Source organism: Trichoplax adhaerens, genomic scaffold (genome assembly GCF_000150275.1).
Source record: "Trichoplax adhaerens TRIADscaffold_2 genomic scaffold, whole genome shotgun sequence".
Taxonomy (NCBI): Eukaryota; Metazoa; Placozoa; class Uniplacotomia; order Trichoplacea; family Trichoplacidae; genus Trichoplax; species Trichoplax adhaerens.
Window position 1 is genome coordinate 1,894,555 of NW_002060944.1, and position 25,793 is coordinate 1,920,347.

The following is a 25,793-nucleotide window of genomic DNA, read 5'->3' on the forward strand; positions in this document are numbered from 1 at the left end:
TTGAATTATAATACTATATCAGCGCTTGAAAATTGTGCCAAGAATTTTATTGCTTTCGGGAGGTATAAATAAAGTTATGATTTGAATATTCAATACTTTCGGTTAAATATTTTGTGAAAGTTCTTATAGAAACTATCCAGAGTAAACGATGTATTGAAAATTATTGTTTTATGAACTTTTAATTAGAGAGCTATAGAATGATTTACAACAATTCTCTAGTTACGATTGCATGGTAATTAATTGTTGAAATATTAGCTAGTATGACATAATTGAGTATGTTATAGTGTAAAAGGCAATTAGGTTAGAAGCCAAATATAACGGGAACTTTTAATTTGTAGGCTTTTGTTGCGAAGAAGCCGACATAGGGGATCTGTATAAGATTTTTGTAAAGTCTTCTTTAACTTTATCAAAAATTTTAAACTCTCTCCAGCGCGACATTGTACATTCCTGTAACCTTACTGTACTTTTAATTGCACTCTAAAATTATTTAGAAATCGCAATGAATTACTGATACTCTCATTACAGGGCTTCATTGTTTTAAGGTCTTATAAATCAATTCTAACTGAAGGTGGAGATCATTAGATCAGTTGAGCACACGCAAGTAGTCCCAATTTCAATTTTTAAACGTTGCCTTAATCTAAGTACGATCATATAATAATGATTATAGTTAATTACAAGTATGAATCATCGTTACATATGAAACTTACATAACACATTATAGCGTGCCTATAACAGCAGATTTATTTGTACTACTCGCTTTATGAGGTAATCAGCGGGCTACCTTGTTAAGTAAGGTGTACTAAAAGAATTAATATACAAATATTTCATAGAGCAGTGCCCAATAGTATACAACTAGGCAATGTATCCGACTTTACACGCGTTTTGACAGATTAACGATCACTACGTAACTGTTGAATAAAGGTAGCCTTATCTTCGTTGTTGCATTCTATTGTCGCTAACAAGCACGCAATGTATCCACATCTATCTTTTTGGGCAGTTTTTATATTATATAGTGCGTAAGTTAATTGAAGTTAAGATTAGCTTATTTATACAGTACATTGAAGGTAAAGATATACTAAGAAAAATAAAAATACAGAGCTGATTTTAAAATATACGCTGTAAGAAACCTTAGTAACTGCTAAAATGGTCTATCGATACATCTATTGATGACGATCGAATTGATGACGGTGGTACAGTAGGATCTTTAACAGAGTGTATTGCATACCGTTTATGCTGATTAGCAAAATTAACACCGTTATCGAATGAAACGATCACGGTGGTAGGATTTCTATGAGTAGTTAGGGTTTCAGATTTTCCTAATGTAAACTTTTGGCTTCTGACTTTCGCTTTATTTTGGATACTACATTCTTTATTGGGATTTTTGGTGGTGTCATTTAGTCGAATGTATATTTTCCTTCCGTTCTGCTTATGTAGCTGTGATTTCTTCCATTGTAAACTGTTCTCTGGAGGAACGAGACAGCCCTGTAGCGCCGATAAAGAAACACTATGTGGCATTTTTTTGCTGTGATCATTTCCGGTTAAACCTCTAAAATTTCAGTAGAAAAGTGAAGCCTTAGGTACATCTAGCTGATAATCCAGTCATTAATTATAAGCTCATTATGACCGTATACTAGGCTTTCCAAATACTGAAACAACTAATATAATAGCAATAGCTGGGTAGCGAATACAGTAATATCCAAGGGTAAATATGTAAAACCAACGACGATGTGTGCTAACTTAGCTAAGAAATAAACTCACGATTTCAGATAGTTCATTTGTGTACTATTTTTTTGTTCGATTTGTTGGGATTGATTAAATTTGTGATCGATTTTCGGTCCTATAATAGGCTAAAAACAGAAATACACATATTAAACACTATATGTAATAAATTTCAAATCCAAAGAAAACGCCAGCGAATAGTAATAGCTTTTGTTACAATTCATTGGGAGGCCAACGTTAACAGACTATAAGAACTAGCAAATTACAGAAATATCTCGCTTTATATACAACTGGCAAAATATCATGTACCATCTTACAAGTTACTATAGTTTCTAATTAATACAGTAGAAGCTTTTACTAATGCTGTTATTCCATCTATTACCGTCTATCTTATCAAATGCAGCGTAAATAACAACTGATTACATCGTTTACATACTTTTAGTTGACAACACTAATGTAATCATTATGATAGGTATGATATCTCTACTAATATAGGTTCTCCTATACTAACGTCAATAGTTATTTTGGTTAGTTAATCTCGCTAACGTTACACAATAACAATATACGTAGTATATAAGAAATTATATAGTGATAGTTTTAGTTCACTTATGGACATAAATTTAGTTGTCTCCTTACTTACCAGAAATTTCTGCGAAGGACGAAGATTTAGTGGTAGAATGTCATTTGTTAAGTCTTTTGGTATAACCTTATCATTACAACTAGCCAAGCAAGAGGATTGTATGATATCAGAACTTAGATATTGTGCTCATGTCATTTCAAAACAAAAATCTTATAATAATTCGACATTTTAGAACAACATAAACTTACTTATTGAGGGACAACTATAAGAAAATGAAGATGAGAAATATTAGTTTTAGTATTAGAGGTTGTGTCGGATTATTCTATTAAATTTTTGTTATTGTTAACGGATAGAATCTGTTACTTAAACTTTACAGACATGAAAATAGAAGCGAACAACACCTTTACTGCAGGTTGTTTAATCTTTGAAGGGCACCAAACAAAATACGGATAGTTTAAATCTTTATTAATGTCGTAAGAGTTGCTTTCAACATGATTGAGGTGAATCGCTGCTATTCTTTTCAGGGTTGACCTTTTGGATTGCTTACCTTCATGGCTATCTGTTATTTCCGCTCTATTTCTATGATACGGTATGCTGGCAGGGGAAACTGCTGGTGCTAGTTCATAACTACCTCTAAAATTGTCAAATGATCCTGTTAGTATAGCAGAAACAACTGAGTAGTATTACATATTAAATTTCTTAAAATTAATTAATCCTCTCTAGAAAACTCTTGATATCTAAACTATCGTGAATAACGTTATTAAAATCTATATATATGTAATTAATTTGTAGTTATGTACTATCAGAGGTATAACTAATTGGAGATATATTCGTATATACGCGTATATTTATGCATAATTAAAACGTAATGCTACCGCCATATATTAAGATATAGGACAGTAACCTAGCATGGTATAATGCAGACTAAAATATATATTTCGAGATTACGTGTATAAGGTGCATATTCTTTATACTAACAGCAATGAGTTGGGTAGGATTCTAACGTTTAACTAGTTCAAGGAAGTAGTGCCTATACATAACATAATCCATAATGGCAGTATTTGTAATTTAAGAACAGTAAAAAGTTTGATTCACAGATTTTATGCAGATCAGCTCTTAACATTACTAGTAGTATAAGACTTCCTATTTGATATTCTGATATTATTGCACGCCATATATCTACTAATTTAACGGCCTCCTAATTCTAATGAAGCGATTTGTAATCCTCCATCCAGCATATAATATACCGACATCATGATATCAGCAGGGTTGAAGATATGCAGATTAGGTCACATATTTGTAGAAATGTAAGAACCAATAGCTGTAACGGTTATAGGTGATAAGGTAACATAAAGGGAACAGTTACGTCTATAAAACTATTATTATTGAGGCCGCATGAGACGACATTTTATGAATATAGTATTGCAAAATATTACAAAATTATTCGTAAAATTCCTGAACTTAGGTTTCAAAATCAGCAAACCTTATATATTTATATATATACATTTACACTTGGAAATTAGTTCTATAGCAAAGAGTGAAGTAATTTATAAAGTGTACAATGTAACGTATGTATGGCTCTTGCAATAGATCTTATACACTGGTTGCATAATTTATTTTAGTCGCATTGCTAAAGTATAGACCTAATCTAATATAAGCTACTAGAATGTATTGCGTATAAATATATTAGATACGAAATAATACGGGGAACGGACGCTATGTCAAGTACGCTATATTCGTGATAATCACGACATAGTAATGTTCATTGGTAATCATATTCTATGAATATTAGAGTAAGTCAAAGAAAGTTGTAGTAATGGCGTAATACGATTGCACAAATCAATTAATTAAGTTGTAGTAATGGCTTTATCAATAAGATATTATGATGGCTTGCCCTATTATTGGAAGAGAACTCTGGCGATAACTTCGACCAATAATTGAGTGAAATTCTTGATCGTCTTCATCTAAAATTGTTGCGATTTTAAGTGTTGGAAGACCTATAATATAATAGCGACAGAAAATTTCTGAAGGTATTACAGTTATTATTGTCTCCTAATCATACAGAGTATTACAGCGGTTATTTTATCTGTCTTCATGAAGCTCTAGGAACGAAGTAGTAAGTATAACACAGTTACAAGATTGGCATTTAAAATAAATGTGTTTACTTTTTCGTTTTTTATTATACTTGGAGTATTCACGTTATAATTTATCAATTTTGTAAGAACACACTCTATTGTGAGCAAATATGTATGCCATGAGTCGGTATCCAGGAATACTGGGTACCTTAAGTACTTTTGTAAAACCAATGTAATCATAAATTTTAAACTTTATGCTTTAAATTTTTCTCGTTAGACAATAAATTGTGTTATTATTTTATCAAAACTTTATAATAATAGAGTGGTACTAAAATTTATGATTATAGTTTAGCATAATACCTTCCTTAATATTGGTTATCTCTTCCATGATTAAATTTAAAATTTTTTAACTTCAGTTGGTAATAACTCGTGCAGTACCGTACCAACCGGATAATTAGATCTGTACAATTTATTATAATGTAATTTAATACAATCGCGTAGAGAAAATACGTTTGATAGTGACGGGACAGTGGATGCTCTGGCTTAGCTTACAACATTAGCTTTTCATCTTCGTTTGAGAAGGTGGCTTGTAGATGATTTTTGTAGAAATATTAAAGTCTGTACGCTCATGGTGAATACTGATAACTGAATAACTATCAACTTTATCGTATTCGTATGTGTAATAATGATATTACCAGCCCAAAAATAATAATGTTACGGTGATTCACTGTTGATAATAACAATAATTATATCATTATTAATCTAGTCGAAAGTTCAAAATCGCGTCGTAACAACACTGGACACCGAGCCACATCACTACTACCGTAGTGCTGCGTAATGATGTTGTGTATCCATGGATACGAGCTACCCCACACAGTACATACTGTACTGTATTTTATTGTAAGGCCACGCATGTACTGTACTAGTATGTACATACTGTACAGTACAGTATATTTATGATTTTACTCCTAACTTTGTGTTCTGTAAGTCTGCGAGAGTTCAAAACTACGGCATGAGAAATTGATCTAGATATTTTTTTAGCCATTAAAAAATTCAGACAGCGTATAACATTGATAAAACAAATGCGTTTAAGCTTCACTTTCAGCGTTTTACTAACAATTAATTTTTGGTTCATTCTGTCCTTGGCTCAAACGAATGGCACAACGGAACCCCCTACTTCAACAGCAGTGACAACCGGGACCTCTTCAACAAGTTTACTGCTTAATTCTGCTATCGGAGCGTGCAACTGTGATTTAACCAGAGATAATTGTGATGTCAATTGTTGTTGCGATCCTGACTGCAGCGCTATTGATCGAGCAACCTTTACAACTTGCACTGTTGCAACACCAACAAACGATGGAAGTCGAAGCTGTGTTGCTACTGGCGTAATTTTCATATCTAATACCCCAACCTACAGAACAATTATTGATAATGGGCTATTCTGCGTTTACATTGATAATAATGCTGCAAGAAATTATTACGAAATCCCAAGACAGGTGCAAGATAACGTGACATTTAATGCTTTAGCATCTAAATATCGTAGAACATTTACACCACAAGCTGCGTCGGTCGCCACAACAACGTCATATTATAGAGTCGGTGATAGACTAAAAGTTATCTATAACGATAGCGTCGTTGGCATACTTAGTCTACCTAAGCCATTATTTTCAGATATTTGTGATGATAACAATCCCGCGTTATTTTATGTAAACGATGTTAGTGAGTGTAATCGTCATATTAAAGATTTTAATCGGGAATGCTCATCGTTTAGTTTCCTATCCGCTGGGTCGTACTTTCAAAATATCCGTGTTGCTAAACTTCCATCAGCTTTAAATACGAGCGGTGGGGTAGTTTTTAGCAATCCTGATGATTTGATCAATATTAATGTATCAACATCTATTTTATGTATTGATGTATCAACCGGATTTTCATCACCATGTCCGTATACATTTGCTCCTTCTCCGACGTACCACAGCAGCAATAACACATGTTCAAATGTGCTAAAAGAACTGAGTTATGATATTGTAACTAATGGTACGCGTGGAATAGTTAGCCTATCTGTGACTTTAACTTTAACAAGTTTAAATGCTGCTAATATAAATTCAACGTATTTTCGTCAAAAATTTTCTGTTAGTTATACAAATAATGGTAACGCAAATACATTTAGGCGATCTGGTAATCCTGGTTATGTAGTTAACCAACCTCTGCTCGCTGGAAAGCTAGGCACTAATACAGCTAATAATCAAGTTATACTACTCGGTAGTAGCTCAAATGGCCTGTTTACAGTAATATCACCGACTGCCTCTGGTTCTTGCGTTAGAAAGCAAATCAATAGAACTCCAATTCGATTTGGAATTAACATGAGAAGTGGATGTGCTCTGAGAGTTGAATTGAATAATTTGACTAGTGACTGTCAACTTATTCGAGAGCAGATAATAAATACATTGATTGGAGCTGAAGCGCCAACATATGTAGCAACATATGGAAATTCAGCAGTAGAAAATATTAGCGATTGGGTTGCAATCTTAAGGCAAAATGTACCTCAGACTTCGCTAAATACATTGACAGGTTCATCTGGTATTTGTCCAAACGTAGTGATGGGGATACATATCCAGATTCTTTGGGCATATACCGGTTCGCTTGCCAATCCGCAAGCTAAAATTATTGGAATCTCTACTTCGTATGATGATCCTCAAAGTTTAGCTTATCAATGTGTTGGCGTATCATGCCAATCTTCTTCAGGAATCACTCAGCATTTTGAGATAACAACAACCGTTTCTTTTATTGACGTATCGGAGAAACCAGGATCTCAACTAAGATCGCCACCTAGACTAGAGGTGAAAATGCCATATGACTTTTTTTATCCATTTCTTAGTTCTTCCGTTAGTTGTAACTGCAATCGAATAATTTTTGCTTTGGTTACCGAGACTGCTATGATCTACGAACGATCATATGATAGCATATACTTCTGATTATTTCGATTTCGAAAATAATTTCCTCCAGACAAACTTCAGAGATGGTGCTTAAATCATACGAATTGGTATTAGCATAATCTATACCCACTAAGAAGTTATGTCTTTTAGAGTGCTACTCTTCGTATGAGCCTTTGCCGGCATATATGTATTCATTTTGCGCATTAATTTTACTGTGCTCATTTGTAAAATTCTTTTTATCAAATTGTAAATCTGAGAGGTACATTGTTCGTAAGTCTTACTTAAATGTTTTATTGTTTATCGCATTATAAAGAGCTTTCGTGTAACGATTGCTGTCATCATTGTGGCGACTTTCTAACTGTAACCCGGGTGAAATTAATTAAGACAATTAACTTGTCTTAGTGGATTATAACCATTAGGTATATAAGATCAATTTTTTAACGTAAAGCATTACATATCATAAATTGAGAGAATAGTAGCATATATCTCCGTAACTCTGATAATTTGTAATGAAAAAATTTCTCGTGTAGATCAATTCATATCGAACGACAGTATAGGTTTGTTCATTGTAAATACGAAATGAATTGGTACCGCTACTGTCTATTCCAGTACAAAAACTTAATTTCATTAATAACTCCTAACAACCAAAATGTACGATTATTTATTTAAAATAATATGATCTAATTTCTTCTTAAATCGTTATCCTTCCAAACCAAGTTGTAATACAAGGTTAGTTTTAATAACGGACTGCCTTTCGTTATGTATGTAATTGTCATTTTCGTACGAAAATTATTGTTCATGTTCGGCAGGACTTGCACCCGTTATAGGTTCCCGAAGCCAGGCAAGAACCTTTGGTACAAAATATGTGATAATAATATCTGCACCTATATAAATCAGATGGAATAATCAAGTAATGTCCGGCATATCTGAATTCCGAGAAATCGGAACTGATGAGATGAAAGTCAAAGCGGTCAAACCTGCTCGGCGCATGCTCCTTAAAGATTCCATAACAACTGATTGTAAAGTAAAAGCACCTTCTTTACTAGCGTAATATAGCATGGCATATTCTCCGGAAACCTGATAAATAAAATTCTGATTCGTCATTATGAGCAACACACAAAGCTTATATAAAGATGATTAAGCTTTAAAGAGAACTCTCTTTGCGACAGTTTTAAAATGAGTACCTGATAAACGGCTACGGGGATATCTGGATGCTGAAGTTACAGGATTGCAAAAGCAATAATTTTACAACTTTAGTTACAAAGTGTTGATGCATTTGTATCAGTAGCATAAATAGCTATACCTTATCTTTCGTATCTCTTACAATATCCAAGTACGGCATGCCAGGTTTCACCATCACAATATCGGCTCCTTCATCAATATCACGGTTCTACATGTAGTACAGAGTGATAGAAGCAATTTAGAGATTGGGTCCGGGTGACAACAGCAAAGATCATTATTATAGTAATTGGTAATTATTATCTTACAATCGCCCTTAATGCTAGACTTCTCGAACCCATAGGGAGCTGATATCTACGTCTGTCCCCGAAGGCAGGTGCTGAATTTGCAGCATCCCTAATTATAATATGTGTTTTATTCCGTTGTAGATCAAAGATAATTTGGAATACCATTGCACATAACTTATAATCAGATTTTACCGAAATGGCCCATAGAAGCAAGATGCGAATTTTGCACTGTAACTTAAGACCGACACCTGAACGAAAAATTTTACGGTATTAACAACACACTATGTAGACAGTTATAATTCATAGAAATTAAGCACTGTATTTACTAATTTGCGCCCGAAGAATTGATACTGTAGCTAATGGTTAACTAAATTATCTCATGCAGCAGTCCAGTATAATTTTAATTATCAACTCTAGATTTCTAGCGACAGTTAATATCGATCTTCTATCTGATAAGATAAAACAGTTAACTATTTACTTACTCTGTTACCAAAGCCTTGCTTTATTAATGATTCTTTGATAGCATTAACCCTCCCATCCATCATATCTGAAGGAGCAACTACATGACATCCTAAGGATCACATGTATAACGAAGATGTCAATGTGAAAGTCAAACTTCGCAGAGAAAAACTTCGCGCACGCGTGCATGAATGCTAATATCGCCAACGTCAACTGTTAGGACTACAAAGTACATTCTTTATGATTACAGTAGGAGTATTAAATGGTAGAGTGTAGGATTACCGGCCTTGGCGTAACTGCAAGCAATTTTTGCTAATCGTTGAATACTTGCTTCGTTTTTGATATACCCATCTTTATCCAGTATTCCTTTAGAATTATAAAGTTGCGGTACAGTTCTGTATTGCTATTTAATATCACGTCGTATATTTTTCCTACAAAGTTTGCTTATTATACACTGTATATAAAGTTGCAGTACTACTATTTAGTAAAAATCGAAGTACTGTACTAATGATTATTGCAAATGTTTGTAGGTTATCTTCTCTAAATTAATCTAAACAAGGTAATATTACCGCAGTGTCCATGATCAGTGAATGGACACAAGCACACATCGCATATAATTAACAGGTTGGGATACAACTCCCGCAATTTCTTAATTGCCTGAATCGTTGGAGATAGTGAGGAATCAGCATTTGTGCCAAGAGCATCCTGATTTTTTTAAACAAAATTGTTTTCGTTAATTTCATGAACATACCAATTTAAGTGGCAAAGATTCACTTAGATCAAATACGTGTTATTTGTGTATTTGATTCCTTAAATGGTATCGGACTAGTGACAACGAATTATTGGTTGAAGCTTACTAGGTGCAGTTGCAAAAAGCCTTCATTAGATCTAGCTATTACAAGACATAATAAGTGTATATATAAATAAAGGACGCTCCAATCAGATCAAAGGGTATCAAAAATCTACCGATACCATGCTATTGATCTATTCACCTACTTGCTCATAAAGACAATGACCACTAAATGTAAACTACGTTATAATAACTACAAGTGAAGTGATAAGCATTCTCGAAGTAAAAATGTTTCCGGGATTTTAAGGAATACTAAATCATTCTGATTAATTACTGTCACTACAGTATTTGATGTGAGCAATTAAGTACACTATTGCATGGCTTCCTATTACGATCTATGATTTCCTTATGCTAAACATTATTAAAAACTAGCAGTATCGAATACGGCAAAGTATTACAGACTTTATACTGTAGTTACTAATTCTGGCAAAAGTCAAGTTACTAGTCCAATGTAATCCGAGATGGGAAGTATTATGAAATATAATTTGTATGTTGACTCTACAGTACATTTCAATACTGAATCTTCAACCGCGATACTACCCTACAACTGATATAAAGTCGATAACCTTGGATTCGTTCCTTGACAAGATACCGAAAACTATTACAGATTGTAATCCTTGTGCCACTATGTCATTTAAGACATGGTCTATTTTATTGACGCCAAATCTGTAAAACGAGAACATGTTATACTGCAATAAGTATACCTAAATCGTTATTTTAAGTTCATAAGTACTTTTCATATTACATAAGGCACAGTAGGTACCTTATACATGGTACTTATTACAATGATTACAACGTTATCATCCATGCCACATTCAAGTAAGATTTAGTTTTCTGTTTGCGTTTATAGTATCACAGAGTATCCGAAAATATAGCGCTGTGCAGTATTGGCACCGAGTTTGCATTGTATTGAAGAATTTTTAAATACCGTAATATTGCAAATAGCGCCGATCCAGTGCATACGATATACAGAATACAGTACACTACTATCAACATAGTACTAGGTATATAGTAGCTAAAATACTCCAGATTCAAGTATGCCTACCGCACTATAAGTAGAAGGATATTCTCCCGTTAATATACAGTACAATATGATTAGTCGAATCGACAATGAGGAGTAGGGTATTTCATTTTGCATTTAAAATCTCAGTACCTGTACAGTGTACCGCGTCGTTATTTCTCTACTGTAACTTTCATAATGTATAAATTTATAATTTATATCTAATTATATATTTGCGTGTACGGCTGCTGTAGTGGATGAATAATGAATGATTTTCTATGTCTAGACTAGTTACTATCCTCTACTGTATATTGTCTTTCATCTAATCTTGGAAGATCCGCTTTTATAGTACTGTACTGTACTGTACTACGTGAAATTACATCTCTATCCCCTTTGTATCAGTATCAGAGGTACTAATGATCTGTTCTGGAAATTATTACTATTATAGTGGATACATTATAAGGATAAATAAAATAAATTGAGTTTTAAAGTAATTTGGATACTTCGTCACTTAAGAAATCATTCATTTAATGAGAAAGATATTAGTAATAATTAATAAATAATAAAATAATATTTCGTAATGTACCCATCGATATCCAATCCATGCATTGTACCATGGACCAATCACACTACTAGAATATAGCTGATTTGTAGGTCCATGATTGTACGCAGTATGGAATATTAAAATTCGAAAATATTGGAGCTCTGACTGTATTATACTTGATATTAATATGTATAATTACAGTATTATTTATAGCTAGTTTACAGACCTTCTCTGCTCTGGTAAGCTTGTAATCTCTTCGTTGCATTCTGGATCATCACTACAAAATCAAGATTTTAGGAGATTAATTAAATAAGTAAGCCATACGTTAAGTTATCGAAATATATATATTACTGGAATTAGTATGAAACTGCCCGGGCATTTCGGGTATTACCCGCAATGTTAATACGGATAGATTACAGTATATTGGGGCTTTGGAAACGATGTACAGGGTGCCACTACCAGGGACTACTCGAAAGAAGAGGGGACTGGACACGGCCGAAAGCTGCAAAAAATGTGGAGGCCGACTTTTTTTTGCAGTCATTTTACAATAAGCTACAGCTGTAACCGTACACCGTACTATGCAAAACCAACCTGGCAGCTAATTTGGAGCAAGGTCCAGTACAGTATAGCGTACGATTACTGATGGTCAGTATAGCTGAAATGACCAGTAAAAAAGTCGGTCTACATATATTTTGTAGCTTTCGGCCGTATCCTATCCCTTTCTCTTCTTTCGAGTAGTCCCTGCTACTGCCTTGTCTTTACGCAGTATACATTGCATCCGTGAATGACACAGTATGGCTATGTGAAAGTCGTTTACAAGTACTAACAGTAAAGCAGACTAAGCAGAATGAACAGACCTAACAAAAATTGGATAAATTAGATTACTCGGTGTAATATCAGTATTGGATGAATTCCAGTCCCGCAAGACATGATGGTGAAAACGGCTATGTAACATTCTCCTAAATGATTTCCTTTCCAGTAGTAATTTGCTCTTATACAGTATCTACACTATGTCAGCGCCGAGAAGACACTTGAATAAAAGTTTAGTTTGTTGCGTAGCTGTACTTACCAGAGACTGACATTAGTACCATTTCATGGAATACTAAATTCACCGCTCACCGGTGAATTTAGTACTGTAGTCCTTAGTACTGTACTATGGTGTACTGTACAGTACAGTACTGAACAGTTAAATTAACCCGCTACTGCATTTAAAGCACATACTGTACGGTACTGTACTGTACTGTACTGTATTGTGCTCAATATCACAAGTACTGTACGTATTGTACAGTACAGTACGATGCTGCTGATTATGCTGAATCGGACGTAACTGCCGTTGCAATTTTAAGGCTTCCCTCAATATGGCGAACTCGGCTGAAGTTGATGATAAAAATTATCATATATTAAATTCTTTTACTGATGTAGATATCGATGAAAGTGGAACCTTCAAGTATATACTAATAAAATTGACGGACAGAAGATCTAGTTCATCCAAATTTATTGTTCGCGGGTATTCTTGGGCGAGCTATCACGGTATGTGAGACTGTACTTGCAGCTGTTATGCTGTATTTTCAGCCATAGTATGTCCGATTGTCAACGTTAATCTACGGTGTAGTGATCATCATTTTGCGATACGGCATTTCTATGCAGAATATTTAGCTTGATTGGTGCTCGGTTCATTTCTCCATTTAATCATTCATTCACAAGACTTTACAGGGTATTCGCAATGTGCTGCACCGAAATATGATTTATATTACTGTACTTCTAGGTAAAATTTATGCTATACTGTACACGTACAGTATGTTCAGCTACTAGATCAACTTTCCCATACTTGACCAGTGCGTCCAAATTTGACTCTTCCTTGTATTTGATTCGCAGTAGCACAGTTTCGATCTTAGTTTGCTCTACAATGCGAAAGGCTACATTAACGACCATAAAAATTGAAGCTAAGGTCCCATGAATTCTATGTAGTTGAATAGTTCATGTTATAGTAAAATGCAAAATTAATCTTACACTTTATAAATATTTAATTTGTGATAAATTATCGAAAATTTCTAGTACTTCGCATGTGACATACTACAGTATTACTATTATTTATGTTATGTAAGAGAGCATTAAAACTCTTTTCGTTTAAAGGTATCAGCATTTATATACCAGTATAAATTGATATGCGTATAATATATTATCTATTATTCCAGCTGATATTTTGGATAGGTTGACAGCTTCCTTCGAAGCGGCTAGCTTAACTGTAGAATGTGTTGGTGGAGGCAGAATCCGGCGTAATGAGAATGAGATTCTTGTATATGGATATTCTACGGTATCGCTATAATTTAATTTAGAAATTGCACGCATCTCGCCGTTTTAAATCTTTTTAAAATTCCGTACTGGAAGATACGCATTTTTTATTCATGTAGGGATTTGGTAGAGCGGATCATACAATAACAGCGGAAAGGCTAAGAAAGGCTTTCCCTACTCTTAAAATATCTTATTCAAATGATGGTTACTAACATGAATTAATAAATTTTTTTGAGAGCGTAACAAAGAACTGATGTATATTACTGTATTCGTAATTAGAATACGCAAAGTAGCCTGGCTTTTAGCGTAAACATTGTAGCGTGTTATATGGGTTAGATACAAACTAACGTGGAGTTTAAATTATGACAATAAAATTAGAATATTATGGTACACGCACTGTCTTAAAATTTAATCTTAACAATGTGTTAGGTAAACTTACAAGGCCAATTCATTACCTACCACAAACTGTTAACTGGTATACAGTATGAAGCAGTAATTGACCATTAGATATTATTCACGATTTTTCGTATAATTAACAATAAATATCTAGTGATTGTAATCTATTTCAAATATTCAACAGGATTACAGTGTAGTTTGTATAAGTTTGATCGCCACGTTGCATGAAAAGTAGATGAACGCGGATAAGGTAATCCCTTAGCAGAAGTGGACAATTATACAAGTTGGCACATAAATAAATACAACGTGAGCAAACCAGAATTCAATGTAAAATTTTGCCATTAACGTGAGAATAGCATTCTTAATTCACTTAGCTAACACCACATAATGGTATTTATATCATTTAAGTCAGATTTTTCTTCTTGCGGGTTTCAGTAGCAATATTTTGATGCAATTTTTCAAGTCTATCCTAGAATGATTCAAGTGATAATTTAGGGAAACTAGAAATGCAATATCAAGTTTGCTACTAGTATGGCATACCTTAATCAAAGCTATACTTGTATAAGAACTATATCTTAGTTAATATGCTCACCTTAGAGTTCTGGAGGATCGTATTGACACTAGAGACTTTGCGCTTCGCTAATTGTAATCTTTTTATGTAGGAGTCTAGAGGTATAGGGATGTCCTGCAACTTATGAAGTTCTCTTAAATCTAAGAGATAATGATTTATTTATTTAATCAAAGATACATTCTGTAGTGATTTCGTTTTAGGCGTTGGTAATTATTAAATGAAGCGTTCTTACCAACAATCAATCTTAAGATATTTTCATCCAATAGTGACTGCGTAGCCCTTTTTTTTACAATAAGCAGGTTTAGGTGAAATATGTCACTGTGTACCCTTAATACTATAGCTCGTGACCGGATTACAGTAAAGTACAGTACTGTATACACGATTTTTATCTATTACTGTAATTATAGTTATCGCTACAATTGCAAGTTATAATCAGTTAAATTAACTTATTGCTTGCTGAGTTTCAATTTTTGTTACCTAACGTTTTCCAATTTGCCGTTTAAACGTTCCAGGATTGGATGCAATAAATTAAAAATGCCATCGGATAGGTTATCGTGACGTTCTAACGCATCATTTTTAGAGGCGTCCATGCTACAGCTGCTAACTTTCACCCTGCAGTCACGCAGCTTTTAGGTACGTACAGACGGTACAGTAGAGTAGAGTAGAATTCAAAGTGGGTTTTTTTACTCGTAGGGACTAGAAGTTCTACAGTATTAGTGTGAAATACAGTACAGTACTCTACTAAATTGCGACCCTGGTGAAATCAAGTATCGTAAATCATTCCAAATCAGATTTAATTTAATTTAATACTGAAGGGGCATATTACTGTACAGTACACTATACAGTTTGTACTAAACAGTGTAGTAGATTACAGTACAGTACAGTACTGTACAATATTTGTTCCTAATCCCGTATACAGTACTGTATTGTACAGTACACTACAGTACAGTACACGTACAAACTGTACAAATTTTTGACTGCGTCACAGACTAACTGTACAGTACAATGTATGTATAGTATAGTAGATACTGTAGAACGATATGTGTAGACACAGTGTAGTACAGATCCAGATTAAGAATTTTAAAGTTAAAGAAGATGGAATATTAAAAACTACTAATTTATCCGCTCTTTCCGATCTTACATTGACGATATTAATTGTGTAACACTGCAAAATCTCCTGTGTATACGATCTAACCTATGCGAAGCCTTCCCGCTTTTAAGAGGTGTGCGTATGCTTCTGCTTGATTACTACTGATAATTACTACTGATAATTAATTACCGTATATAATTAGTACTGTACTAGAAACCTCTGCATTATATATAAATAAATACATTATACATAATATATTTATGGACTGCTTTGGCCCTAAGTTATAATATAATTTATTTGCCGCGCCCGGAACCTGATATAGAGTGTTAAATCTCTATTTAGCGGGTTATCAGCTGTTTATTAGTATGGACATGGACCGACTGTCTTTTAACCTATGCTTTTCACACTACTTAAGTACTTTATGCACGAATTGCTAATTCGCTTTTATACGAATTAATTCAAACTTATAATAATAAATTCTAGTTTATATTCGAAGACCGTTTTGAAGAAAATGAAGGTAACCATTTGTATTAGAATACTGTCCCCAGTGACTCATGGAAGTGACAACGAAATGGCTAATGTTTATTATTTCGGTACTGCATATCATATAAACATTGATCTATCATATCTGCTGCATGTGCTACAGATCGCAATTGAGGGTTGCTGTCATGGAGAGCTGGATAACATTTATGCTACATTAAGGCACATGGAATCGACGAAAGGAATAAAGATTGATTTATTAATCTGCTGTGGAGATTTTCAGGTATTTGAAGTTTAAATGGTCTTCTATGGTTTATTGATGCTTATGGATTTGTCATTTAATTTTTTAGTGATTTAGCAGTCTTTGCATCTTTGCTAGCCTTTAATTAAGTACTGTACATTTACAGTGCTTGTGATGCTGTCTGTACTTGTAGGTAGTTTTTTGGTCGATTACTGTAATTATATTAATTATAATTCGACTTGTAATCGCGTGTTCAATTTCAATAATTCTATTAAGCTCATAAATTAATTAGCTTCGCCTTCTTAGCTTATTTTAGAGATCTGGTGATCTTTAGTTTGTATCCCGTGCATTAATTAAATGTAGTAATTATAACAGTTGTTACCAATCTTGTAACTACAGTATACGTATCATATAAAGGATAATGCAATACCCAGCATTTAGTATTCGTATAAGGGAGCAGTATTGGTTGTACAGCAATCAGCAATATAAGAGAATCAATCAATGCTTGTACCATATGCACTGTATGTCAGTATATCAACTAATCAACAGTAATAACTAGAGTTTATAACCCATTGACTCCAAGCAGACCATGACGGAGTGGAGAAGCTATGCACAATTTACTAATGAGTGAATTGTTACTATCCGCAACCCTTCCTCCGTTAAAAACCCCGTCTTTAATACCCTCGATGATGGATTATACCGTAGGGTGTCTGCAGAATTTACAGTAAACCTGCCTAACACTTGCAAGTCCTAACCATAGAGGTTCTTCCCTATGGTTCTAACGTAGCTATTATATGTCAATATTTCATATGTGACATAAAACGTTAAAATAGGCTTGAAGTTAACTTAAATTTACATCTCTATATTTAATGATCTACCGCCACATACGTTGCAATTCAGATACTACTAGTACAAATTCACGTCGCTTTGCTGACGGTTTACGATAATGTACTTATTTGTTAATAATTAACAGATAGTATTACCATTCGACATTATTTATATCCTGGTAATAGCCAGGCACTACTATATTCACAGCTATGCTGGTAGAATACTACTTTTCAATAATGACTTCACGGATGAAATGCTATATTAAGATTAGTTAATGGTCCAAAGCACATTATGATAACTAATGTACGGTGATGGACATACCAAGTTAAGATTAGCAGGTACTGTATATCTACAGTGCGGTAGAATGCCCTTCGTACTGTGGTCAATTCTATACCAATCATATAATGTGTCTAAGGATCGCTTGGGTATGCAAGCAAAGCTTGCTCTGTCGATAGTAACCGTTATAAGAAAATGTAACAATCAAAATGGCTGTGTAGAAAACTCTATAAAGATTCTATGCTTATTCAATTTTCATCAGAGTATTACATGAAATCAAAATTTAAAGGCCCAGTGGCTACCCTTAGCGATATAGCGAATACTATTTTTATAATCAGTACTCTGCAGAAATTACTACCTTAGAGCTATTCGTTTTACATGAAGAAATGTTGAGGTAAAAAGTACTGTAAGAATCTTATACTGACCTATTTAAGTTAAGTGAAGATATCATATGCACGTAATTAGCTTTATTAGCTGTTTCAATCCGACAGTGATGCTATGCTCGTAAACCCTTTCTAAAGTTGGTCAATAAATTCTTAAGATACAGTGTGATGATTTCTTTGTAAGGAGAGCATGCCATGGTACTGTACAGGCATAGAGAATATCTGATTCAACTATCTATACGACTAAACAGTTTTAGGGATAGTATGAATTATGTATAGATATTTATGTATCAGGACGAACTTAATCTAAATAAGATTACAAATGTGCTGTGGATAATATTTAATTTGAAATTTTCTACCTTTATTTGCATTCTACGCAAGGCGGTTCGAAATCAGGCGGATTTGCATAGCATGGCGGTTCCGACTAAATATCGAAAAATGCAGTCGTTTCATAAGGTATATAAGAGTTGTAGTACATTATATTGTACTGTCGAATTGCTGAAAGATTATATTGTACTGAAGGTTTGCATCAGCTTACTGTAGTATCCGTACGTTTTCTATGTGTACAATATGAAGCTACATTTTAGAGGAGAAATCGTCTCTTTTAAATTGGTGTCAAAATTTTGATTGTTACTATTTCCGTGAATTTATGATCAAATGACACTATGTTAGATGTAGAATGTATAAATTTGTTAATTTTTAGATAAACCAGTTCTTTCTGCGTGCAAGCACTGTACACTTAAAGTCGAAATCCTGCGCAGCTACAGATTTGCGCTCCATAACACAAACAAACTTTACCAAGTGAAATCTTGAAAAATAAACACTGCTTAAATATAAATCTAGTCCTGGAGCAATTATTTGGAGTTTATTCTTGCAAGTGATGTATTATTGTTCGACAGTGTATGCAAAATTATATAACTTAAAGTGAACATTTACTATATTTACAGTATTATTCTGGTGAAAAAGTTGCCCCCATTTTGACGGTATTCATTGGTGGTAATCATGAATCTTCATCGTATCTTTGGGAGCTGTTAGATCTATAATAATAATAAATAATCAATCACATTTTAAGATTTTTGTAGTTCTTAACGGTGGCTATCATTGTTCATTGTGCTATGCTATTTTCAGACCTTACGGAGGCTGGGTGTGCCCAAATGTCTACTACTTGGGATATGCTGGGATGGTCTCTTACAAGGGTTTACGGATCGGAGGAATTTCAGGGATTTATAAAAAGCATCATTATCATTTAGGTAAGTTTTAACAATCTACATTATGAAACTTACCGTATTAACTGACCAGAAGTAACAGTCATTAGTTTCTGAGATTGATTCGAGTTCCAGTTTTCGTTTGATGTTTAGCACTTTTTATTTGAACTGACATTGGAATTCTCACAAGTGTTTAAATATTAGTCTTTAGTGTCATGACTTATCTCTACATTGTATATATGGTCAAGTAATACTTTGCTGCTTAGCATAATAGGTCGATTGTCGATTTGTGCCTTTTAGCATCGTACAATGTTACAAGTACAACTTGTCCTCGACTTTTTAAACTCGAATTGGCGAGACTTGCCACATTTTTTAGAAATTTGGAATACAATGCGATGCACGTTCATACTAAAGGATTTTTACATCCTATCTAATCTGTATACGTATACTGATGTCATACTGATCGTATACTCCATATCGCTATAGTTTACAGCTATTTTGTGGTACAATGAGAGCATGTCATTAGATTTTTTGCCGGATATATTTAACAATGATGAATGATTTTATAAAATTAACTATTGTATCTCTAAGTGATAGGATGCATTTATACACGTAAAACAACCTATAGCATTAGCAATTATGTAGCAATGTACTTTATGGAGTAGTATGTCTTTCGAACCGTAACATCATGAAACATAGTCAACTATCATACGATCAATAGAGCATTTCGAAATTCCACCGCTTCACAACGAGAGCTGCCGAAGCATATATCATACTCGAAAAATCGATGTTGATAAACTTAAAAAGGTATATTTTTTATTTTACTGATAACATGACGATATAACCGTAAGGGTCTTCCTCTCATTTTCAGATAAAAAAGCCTATAGATATCTTTTTTTCGCATGATTGGCCACTTGGTATTTACAACTATGGGGATAAGAGAGATCTAATCAGACGCAAACCCTTCTTCAAGGATGAGGTAGGATCATTCTGAATAAATTTGTGTCGTATTTGAATTAAGTTAAAATCTAATTTGTTTAGATCGACAGAAATGCTCTAGGAAGCCCTTGCGGTTTCGAACTGCTTCGCCAATTACAACCTTCCTATTGGTTTGCAGGACACTTACATGTAAAATTTGCAGCTATTGTTCCTCATGAAAATCGAGAAAAGCAACCAAAATATACTAAATTTCTGGCGTTAGATAAATGTTTACCCAATCGAGATTTCTTACAAGTATATATAGTACTTCAGAATCACAGCTGTTTTTCGCGCTTTTCTAGTATGACAGTGTCATTTATGCTATGTGCCTGTCTGCGTAGTATGTAATATTACATCACTAAATATGTTGCTACTCGGTATCATTTTAGATCCTTGAATTTGCTGAAAAGGATCCTGAAATAATGAATTTATCCTATGACCTAGAATGGCTAAAGATTCTAAATTCTACACATCCAGTTGGGTGCGTCGATAATTTATGTGCATTAAATGTAATTGTGGTACTATAGCTAATAATTACTTGCTGTAAAATTCAATATTCCTTTTATAAGTAATACCACTCATCTTCGCGCTGATGTGATGATAAATACTTATTTAGCGAGGAATTATCAGAAAACGAGATTCTTGATGCTTTTGGAACTGATTTAACGGTAAGTGTTGCACTGTCATTTTCGATCGGATGCGTTAGACGGCTAAAATCATGTGCAAACGAAAATGTTAGATTCCGAAAAACTTTGAGAGGTCTGCTCCACTGCATTTAGATAATGCTGTACAAGGTAAATAATTCGTATTTTGATATGAATAAGCTAGCAATGTGTTGAACAGCTTGCCTTTTAAAGATACTTATGTATTTTCAAAGCTTCGAAAAGCTACCACGAGAATTCACAGACGGCGAGGTTCTGTAACAAGTTGAAAATCATAAATCCTTGCCATTCAAGTAGTAAGTGTTATCGCTCTAAAGATATTCTTCGATATAAAGAATACGGAAATTTGCTTAAATATAGCATTACTAAATAAAGACTGCCTGTTTCATGCTAAGATTTATTTGCATCATCTAGTATTGTACCGTAGTATATATTTAACTATTTGAGGAAGTCATTTCTTAGATCGAGATTGATTTGAACGATGTGATCGTTATATAAAAATGCCTTTTGTTTTCCTTAATGAATTTATGATTATAATGATAGGTGTCGCTTCAAAGCCGATGTTACGTGATCCCGTTGTAAATCCAGAAGATATTGATTTTAATAATGTTAAGTATGCGGAGGTTCAGAATGAACTTAATTTAGATAGCAATCAGTCTGATTGCAAACAACATATTAGGCAAAGTGAAAGGCCTTATTGTTTGACTAATCCTATCAATCCTGATGAGATTGCGATCGATGATGAATAGCAGTGTTATCATGCCACTGTTTCCAATTTTTACGATTCTAAGCTAATTCAAGACCAACGATGTTATTGTTGCAGTAGCGATACAAGTAAACCTTCAAACTTTTGTATCTTTATGGAAGCTCAATAAATTATATGAGACCAAAATAAATACAGTATACTGTATAATTTTTAGATATTAGAATTCTTTGCATTCTAATGAAGAAGACAATAGATATCCAAAAGTCTAGAAGTATTCTGAATGACAGTAAGAAAAAGGCCATGTCTATAATAAATGAAAATTACTCCCAGAGTATTATGAAGTTTAGTTTGCACATGTCCACACGAATTGGACTTGATATAGTAAGTAATTTAAACAGATAAAGCTACACACTTCTAGTAAGATACATAACAAACGCAGACAGTAAAAATAATACTATCAAAATATCTTTAATGTTTGTCAGTTTACAAATTAATTATCCTAATAATTTACATATACTATGCATTTAGATCAAGTGACCGCAAGCACAAATTGTAACAATATAGTCAGTAAATAAATTTATTTCAATTTAAATTGATTTCTTTTCCTTTTCAAGGTAGTCCTTAGCTTCATTTATTTTCGCTGCCAGGTATGGGGAACCACCTAGAAAATATCAAGATAATATCTAATTAAAACTAACAGAAAATAGACATGTATTCAATAAGTGTATGAAGCAATCATAGTGCTCAGTATCACCTCTATCCGGATGATTCAGCAACATAATTCTTCTATGGGCTTCTCTAACTCGTTCTTTACCTGATGTAGAGCTATTAATAGTAAACTTTAATGTTAATGTCTCGATAACGGCTATGTTGTAGTAAGCGCAAACTGATGCTACTATACTGATACTGCAGTTTATAATTGCAATCCTTAATCAAGGTTACAAATTACCTGAATATATAAAGTTTACCATTAGATATACAATATATACAACCTTATTCCCAAGATTAAGCCAGCTTCTCTTCTTGTCATTTTTTCCTCAAATCCGCCTTTATAATATCCTTTTAAATTCTAGGCACAGAAAATATAAAATATATATATACACTCATTCTGAAGAATACGTTATTGCTTAGCTAAAGAATGAGAGAGAATACCATACTACTCAGTACACCCATATGACAAAATGAAAATTGTAATCATTAAACGATATATCTTTACATTTTCCCGCGAAACAGAAGAATTTAAGAGACTGATATTAATGCAGTGAGATCCATCAAACGGACAATTCTCATTACATTGTCAAAAAAGAAGTATCAAATTTAAAAAAAATATTTAACTTAAGGACGGCACGCAATCACTAAGTACTATAGTTGGTATTTACTTATCGTACTTGTATTTATGATAAAAGTGGTATTCATGAATATTTATTCGGGTGTATGGTGCTATAAAAATGCAGTAATGAGGGTGAGATGGACAATCCCTTGCAATAGAGTCAATAACTGTTTTATCAATCGTAGACTACTATACTATAAAAATAGTACAGTGCCCTCGTAGTCCAGGCCTAACGTTTATAGGGAATCTCGTTCCAATTTTAGCCGTCAGCTATCACTCGTAAGTTTTGAGATCTCAAGGCTATTGATATTGATTGACCTAGAGCATTGTTACTATTAAAAGTGTCGCTAGAAAGCTATAAAATTGCTATTACAAAGCAAAATCGTGGCATGAACCTAGAACTGCAACTAACGACTCACCAGCTTCGGCACTGTAATCGATATGTTTGAAGATTTTATCCTTTGCATGGCAATCATTGCCCATCTTCCTGGAATGAATTTAAAGCCATGAACAAAATGTTGTATTGCAAAAAATGTAACTTTAACTTAAAAATTTAACGAAACAAATTACTCTGCAATTATACTTTGATACTAACTAGCATTAAATGAATTGGCACTTAAAGGGTCGAATACACTAGTAATAAATACGTACGTATGTCGTATGTACAGTATATCCATTGTAGTCATTTTGGTATTACTGTATTTACGTTGTATCTGTGTAAACCGCACATTGCACTGTAGTTGAAATTTTTGTGACAATTTTTTATTACTAATATACTGTATTACCATTAATTTGCGAATTGTAACGGCAAAGCGGTATGGGAATACAGTAACAGAGGCGAGCGATATTCGATAGCTATAGTTACTTCATAAATTTGAAATGTACACAGTACTATTATTTCACTTATAACTGCAATTTTCTTCTGGCGTCGACTGCTACAGATCGGGGTCAGACTATCATAATACAGTACTGTAATACGTATCTGCATCAATGTTGCAATGTCTTGAGATCTAATGAGCTGTTTTGCCTGGTACACTGTAGTAGGCCTTATTTACAAAATTTTAAATGGAGAATACCTGTAGGCACTACTAGAGAGAAAGGCATATGGGTGGAATACAGCAATAGCACTTACTAGTAATACAGTACTATTAAGATCGTATCGTAATTTTAAATTGATCATATTAATAAAGTTCAGTCTCCAATTAAAATTTGTAATGCAAGAAAGAAAACTGATGCTGTAGCAGTCAATCTTTTCTAAACCAAACTGTGACGAGTAGGTTTTTGAATATAAGGTTGGAGATTGATCAGCATTTTCAACGCATACACTCCAGCTTTACCGAATGTTAAAAACTGATCTTTAAGTTCGGATCATATTACACAATTACGTTTGATTATTTGAAAAAACCTTGAAATTTTTACCTCCGAGAGCAATACCAGCTAATCCAAGGCCAGCAACAATTAATGAACTCTGTAAGTAAAGTTTAGTTATTAGTTAAAATAATTAAACAAAATAAATGAGTCCCGATATGCATTAGTATACCATCCTAAAAATTTTGACGTCGACGACTTTTGTCTTGTCCGTTAACGCTAATGCTTAATATTAATTTATTAAATCTATTTCGAAGTAAGTACTATAATTAGTTATACGTGCACAGTGTAACCGATGTGCAGGCCAATAAGAGTGGCCAATTATTATTTTACAGTACTGGTCATTGCATCACGGTACTGTACTGTACATGCATAGCATGCCTACAGAGTACAGTACACTGCACTGTATGCTGTTCTACCGTGCTCCCTACAGTACCTTACTACTGTACAGTATACTGTACAGTACAGTACAGTACTGTACAGTACATGTTCTACTGTATTGTACTGTACAGTACGGTACAGGGTTGACTTTTCTGTCATCGGTTGATGCCAGTGATGTAATCATTTTGTACACTATACTGTACTGTACTGTACTGTCAAGTACAGTGTACACTGTACAGTCCTGTACGAGTGAAGAATCAACTGGTTATTATAGATTTGTAATTTATAAGAAAGATCGTCAGCAAGGCGACGAGTGATCGTACTAATACAATAGTAAAACAGTACTGCAGTAGATCCTTATTGAAGTTGGACCTTAATAAAATTCACTCAACTGTACAAGTACAGCCCGGCCTAAATTGTTTTGCACAGCACTGATGTACAACAGTACAAGTAAACCCGTAAATAATAACAGGTTCGTTTGCTTTGCAAGTCATTATTTACGTTAAGCTAATTATATTATATTTATTTCATAATTATGTACGATGTGCGTAAGCGTAACATAGCGTTATTCGTGGTTTATGTGGAGTACATGATACTGCTTAACAGGCGTTCATAAATGTAGAGTATGAGTACAGAATAGATTGGAATCAAATTCGTATAACTTTAGATAAATAGTTGTTACAACCAACCAATTTTCATGCAATCGTTTCGGATTCTTCGCTTTGTACGTTCAATTGTTGTAACGGAAATATGCAATTCGTTAATTTATAGATACTCGTACATATCCTTGTATTACCTGCAAAGGAGTCATTGAAAGCCAACTATTATACAGCGCAAAATAAAAGCTTATAGGGTATAATAACAGATCAAGTATTAACCTTTAATCTAAGTGTAAATACTGTAACCTGTGAGGGAGAAGTTAAAGTTTGATCAGTGCAAACTTTCATGTGCTTTTTAGAGATTTACCCTAGGTCCCAGTA

The 25,793-nt window shown here is 33.7% G+C and overlaps 7 protein-coding genes across 7 annotated transcripts; 3 read left to right on the plus strand and 4 right to left on the minus strand.

Moving 5' to 3' along the window:
* Positions 1-558: 558 nt before the first annotated feature.
* Positions 559-3,349, minus strand: TRIADDRAFT_53073 (uncharacterized protein; the record flags this gene model as incomplete). The annotated part of the gene is made up of 8 exons (XM_002109774.1): positions 559-637; positions 1,226-1,546; positions 1,759-1,847; positions 2,360-2,438; positions 2,548-2,561; positions 2,701-2,759; positions 2,847-2,951; positions 3,304-3,349. The coding sequence occupies 8 exons, from the start codon at positions 3,347-3,349 to the stop codon at positions 559-561; spliced, it is 792 nt and encodes a 263-aa protein (XP_002109810.1).
* A 2,107-nt stretch (positions 3,350-5,456) lies between these two features.
* Positions 5,457-7,346, plus strand: TRIADDRAFT_53074 (uncharacterized protein; the record flags this gene model as incomplete). Its single annotated transcript, XM_002109206.1, has 1 exon — positions 5,457-7,346. The coding sequence occupies one exon, from the start codon at positions 5,457-5,459 to the stop codon at positions 7,344-7,346; it is 1,890 nt and encodes a 629-aa protein (XP_002109242.1).
* Positions 7,347-8,096: 750 nt separating this feature from the next.
* On the minus strand, positions 8,097-12,581 carry TRIADDRAFT_20853 (uncharacterized protein; the record flags this gene model as incomplete). The annotated part of the gene is made up of 12 exons (XM_002109775.1): positions 8,097-8,191; positions 8,285-8,384; positions 8,492-8,521; positions 8,611-8,697; positions 8,795-8,882; positions 8,966-9,021; positions 9,256-9,344; positions 9,515-9,598; positions 9,802-9,937; positions 10,649-10,748; positions 11,853-11,903; positions 12,484-12,581. The coding sequence occupies 12 exons, from the start codon at positions 12,579-12,581 to the stop codon at positions 8,097-8,099; spliced, it is 1,014 nt and encodes a 337-aa protein (XP_002109811.1).
* Positions 12,582-12,984: 403 nt separating this feature from the next.
* On the plus strand, positions 12,985-14,130 carry TRIADDRAFT_53076 (uncharacterized protein; the record flags this gene model as incomplete). The annotated part of the gene is made up of 3 exons (XM_002109207.1): positions 12,985-13,156; positions 13,822-13,940; positions 14,038-14,130. The coding sequence occupies 3 exons, from the start codon at positions 12,985-12,987 to the stop codon at positions 14,128-14,130; spliced, it is 384 nt and encodes a 127-aa protein (XP_002109243.1).
* A 390-nt stretch (positions 14,131-14,520) lies between these two features.
* On the minus strand, positions 14,521-15,475 carry TRIADDRAFT_63619 (expressed hypothetical protein; the record flags this gene model as incomplete). The annotated part of the gene is made up of 4 exons (XM_002109776.1): positions 14,521-14,783; positions 14,907-15,025; positions 15,118-15,164; positions 15,363-15,475. 4 exons carry the CDS (start codon positions 15,473-15,475, stop codon positions 14,718-14,720), a joined length of 345 nt encoding a protein of 114 aa, XP_002109812.1. The 3' UTR covers positions 14,521-14,717.
* Positions 15,476-16,546: 1,071 nt separating this feature from the next.
* Positions 16,547-20,893, plus strand: TRIADDRAFT_21006 (uncharacterized protein; the record flags this gene model as incomplete). Its single annotated transcript, XM_002109208.1, has 8 exons — positions 16,547-16,738; positions 18,565-18,639; positions 19,131-19,213; positions 19,312-19,433; positions 20,110-20,195; positions 20,260-20,367; positions 20,430-20,621; positions 20,756-20,893. The coding sequence occupies 8 exons, from the start codon at positions 16,547-16,549 to the stop codon at positions 20,891-20,893; spliced, it is 996 nt and encodes a 331-aa protein (XP_002109244.1).
* Positions 20,894-22,321: 1,428 nt separating this feature from the next.
* Positions 22,322-24,997, minus strand: TRIADDRAFT_63620 (uncharacterized protein; the record flags this gene model as incomplete). The annotated part of the gene is made up of 6 exons (XM_002109777.1): positions 22,322-22,395; positions 22,549-22,640; positions 22,727-22,803; positions 23,484-23,551; positions 24,484-24,532; positions 24,962-24,997. 6 exons carry the CDS (start codon positions 24,995-24,997, stop codon positions 22,322-22,324), a joined length of 396 nt encoding a protein of 131 aa, XP_002109813.1.
* Between the last annotated feature and the right edge of the window lie 796 nt (positions 24,998-25,793).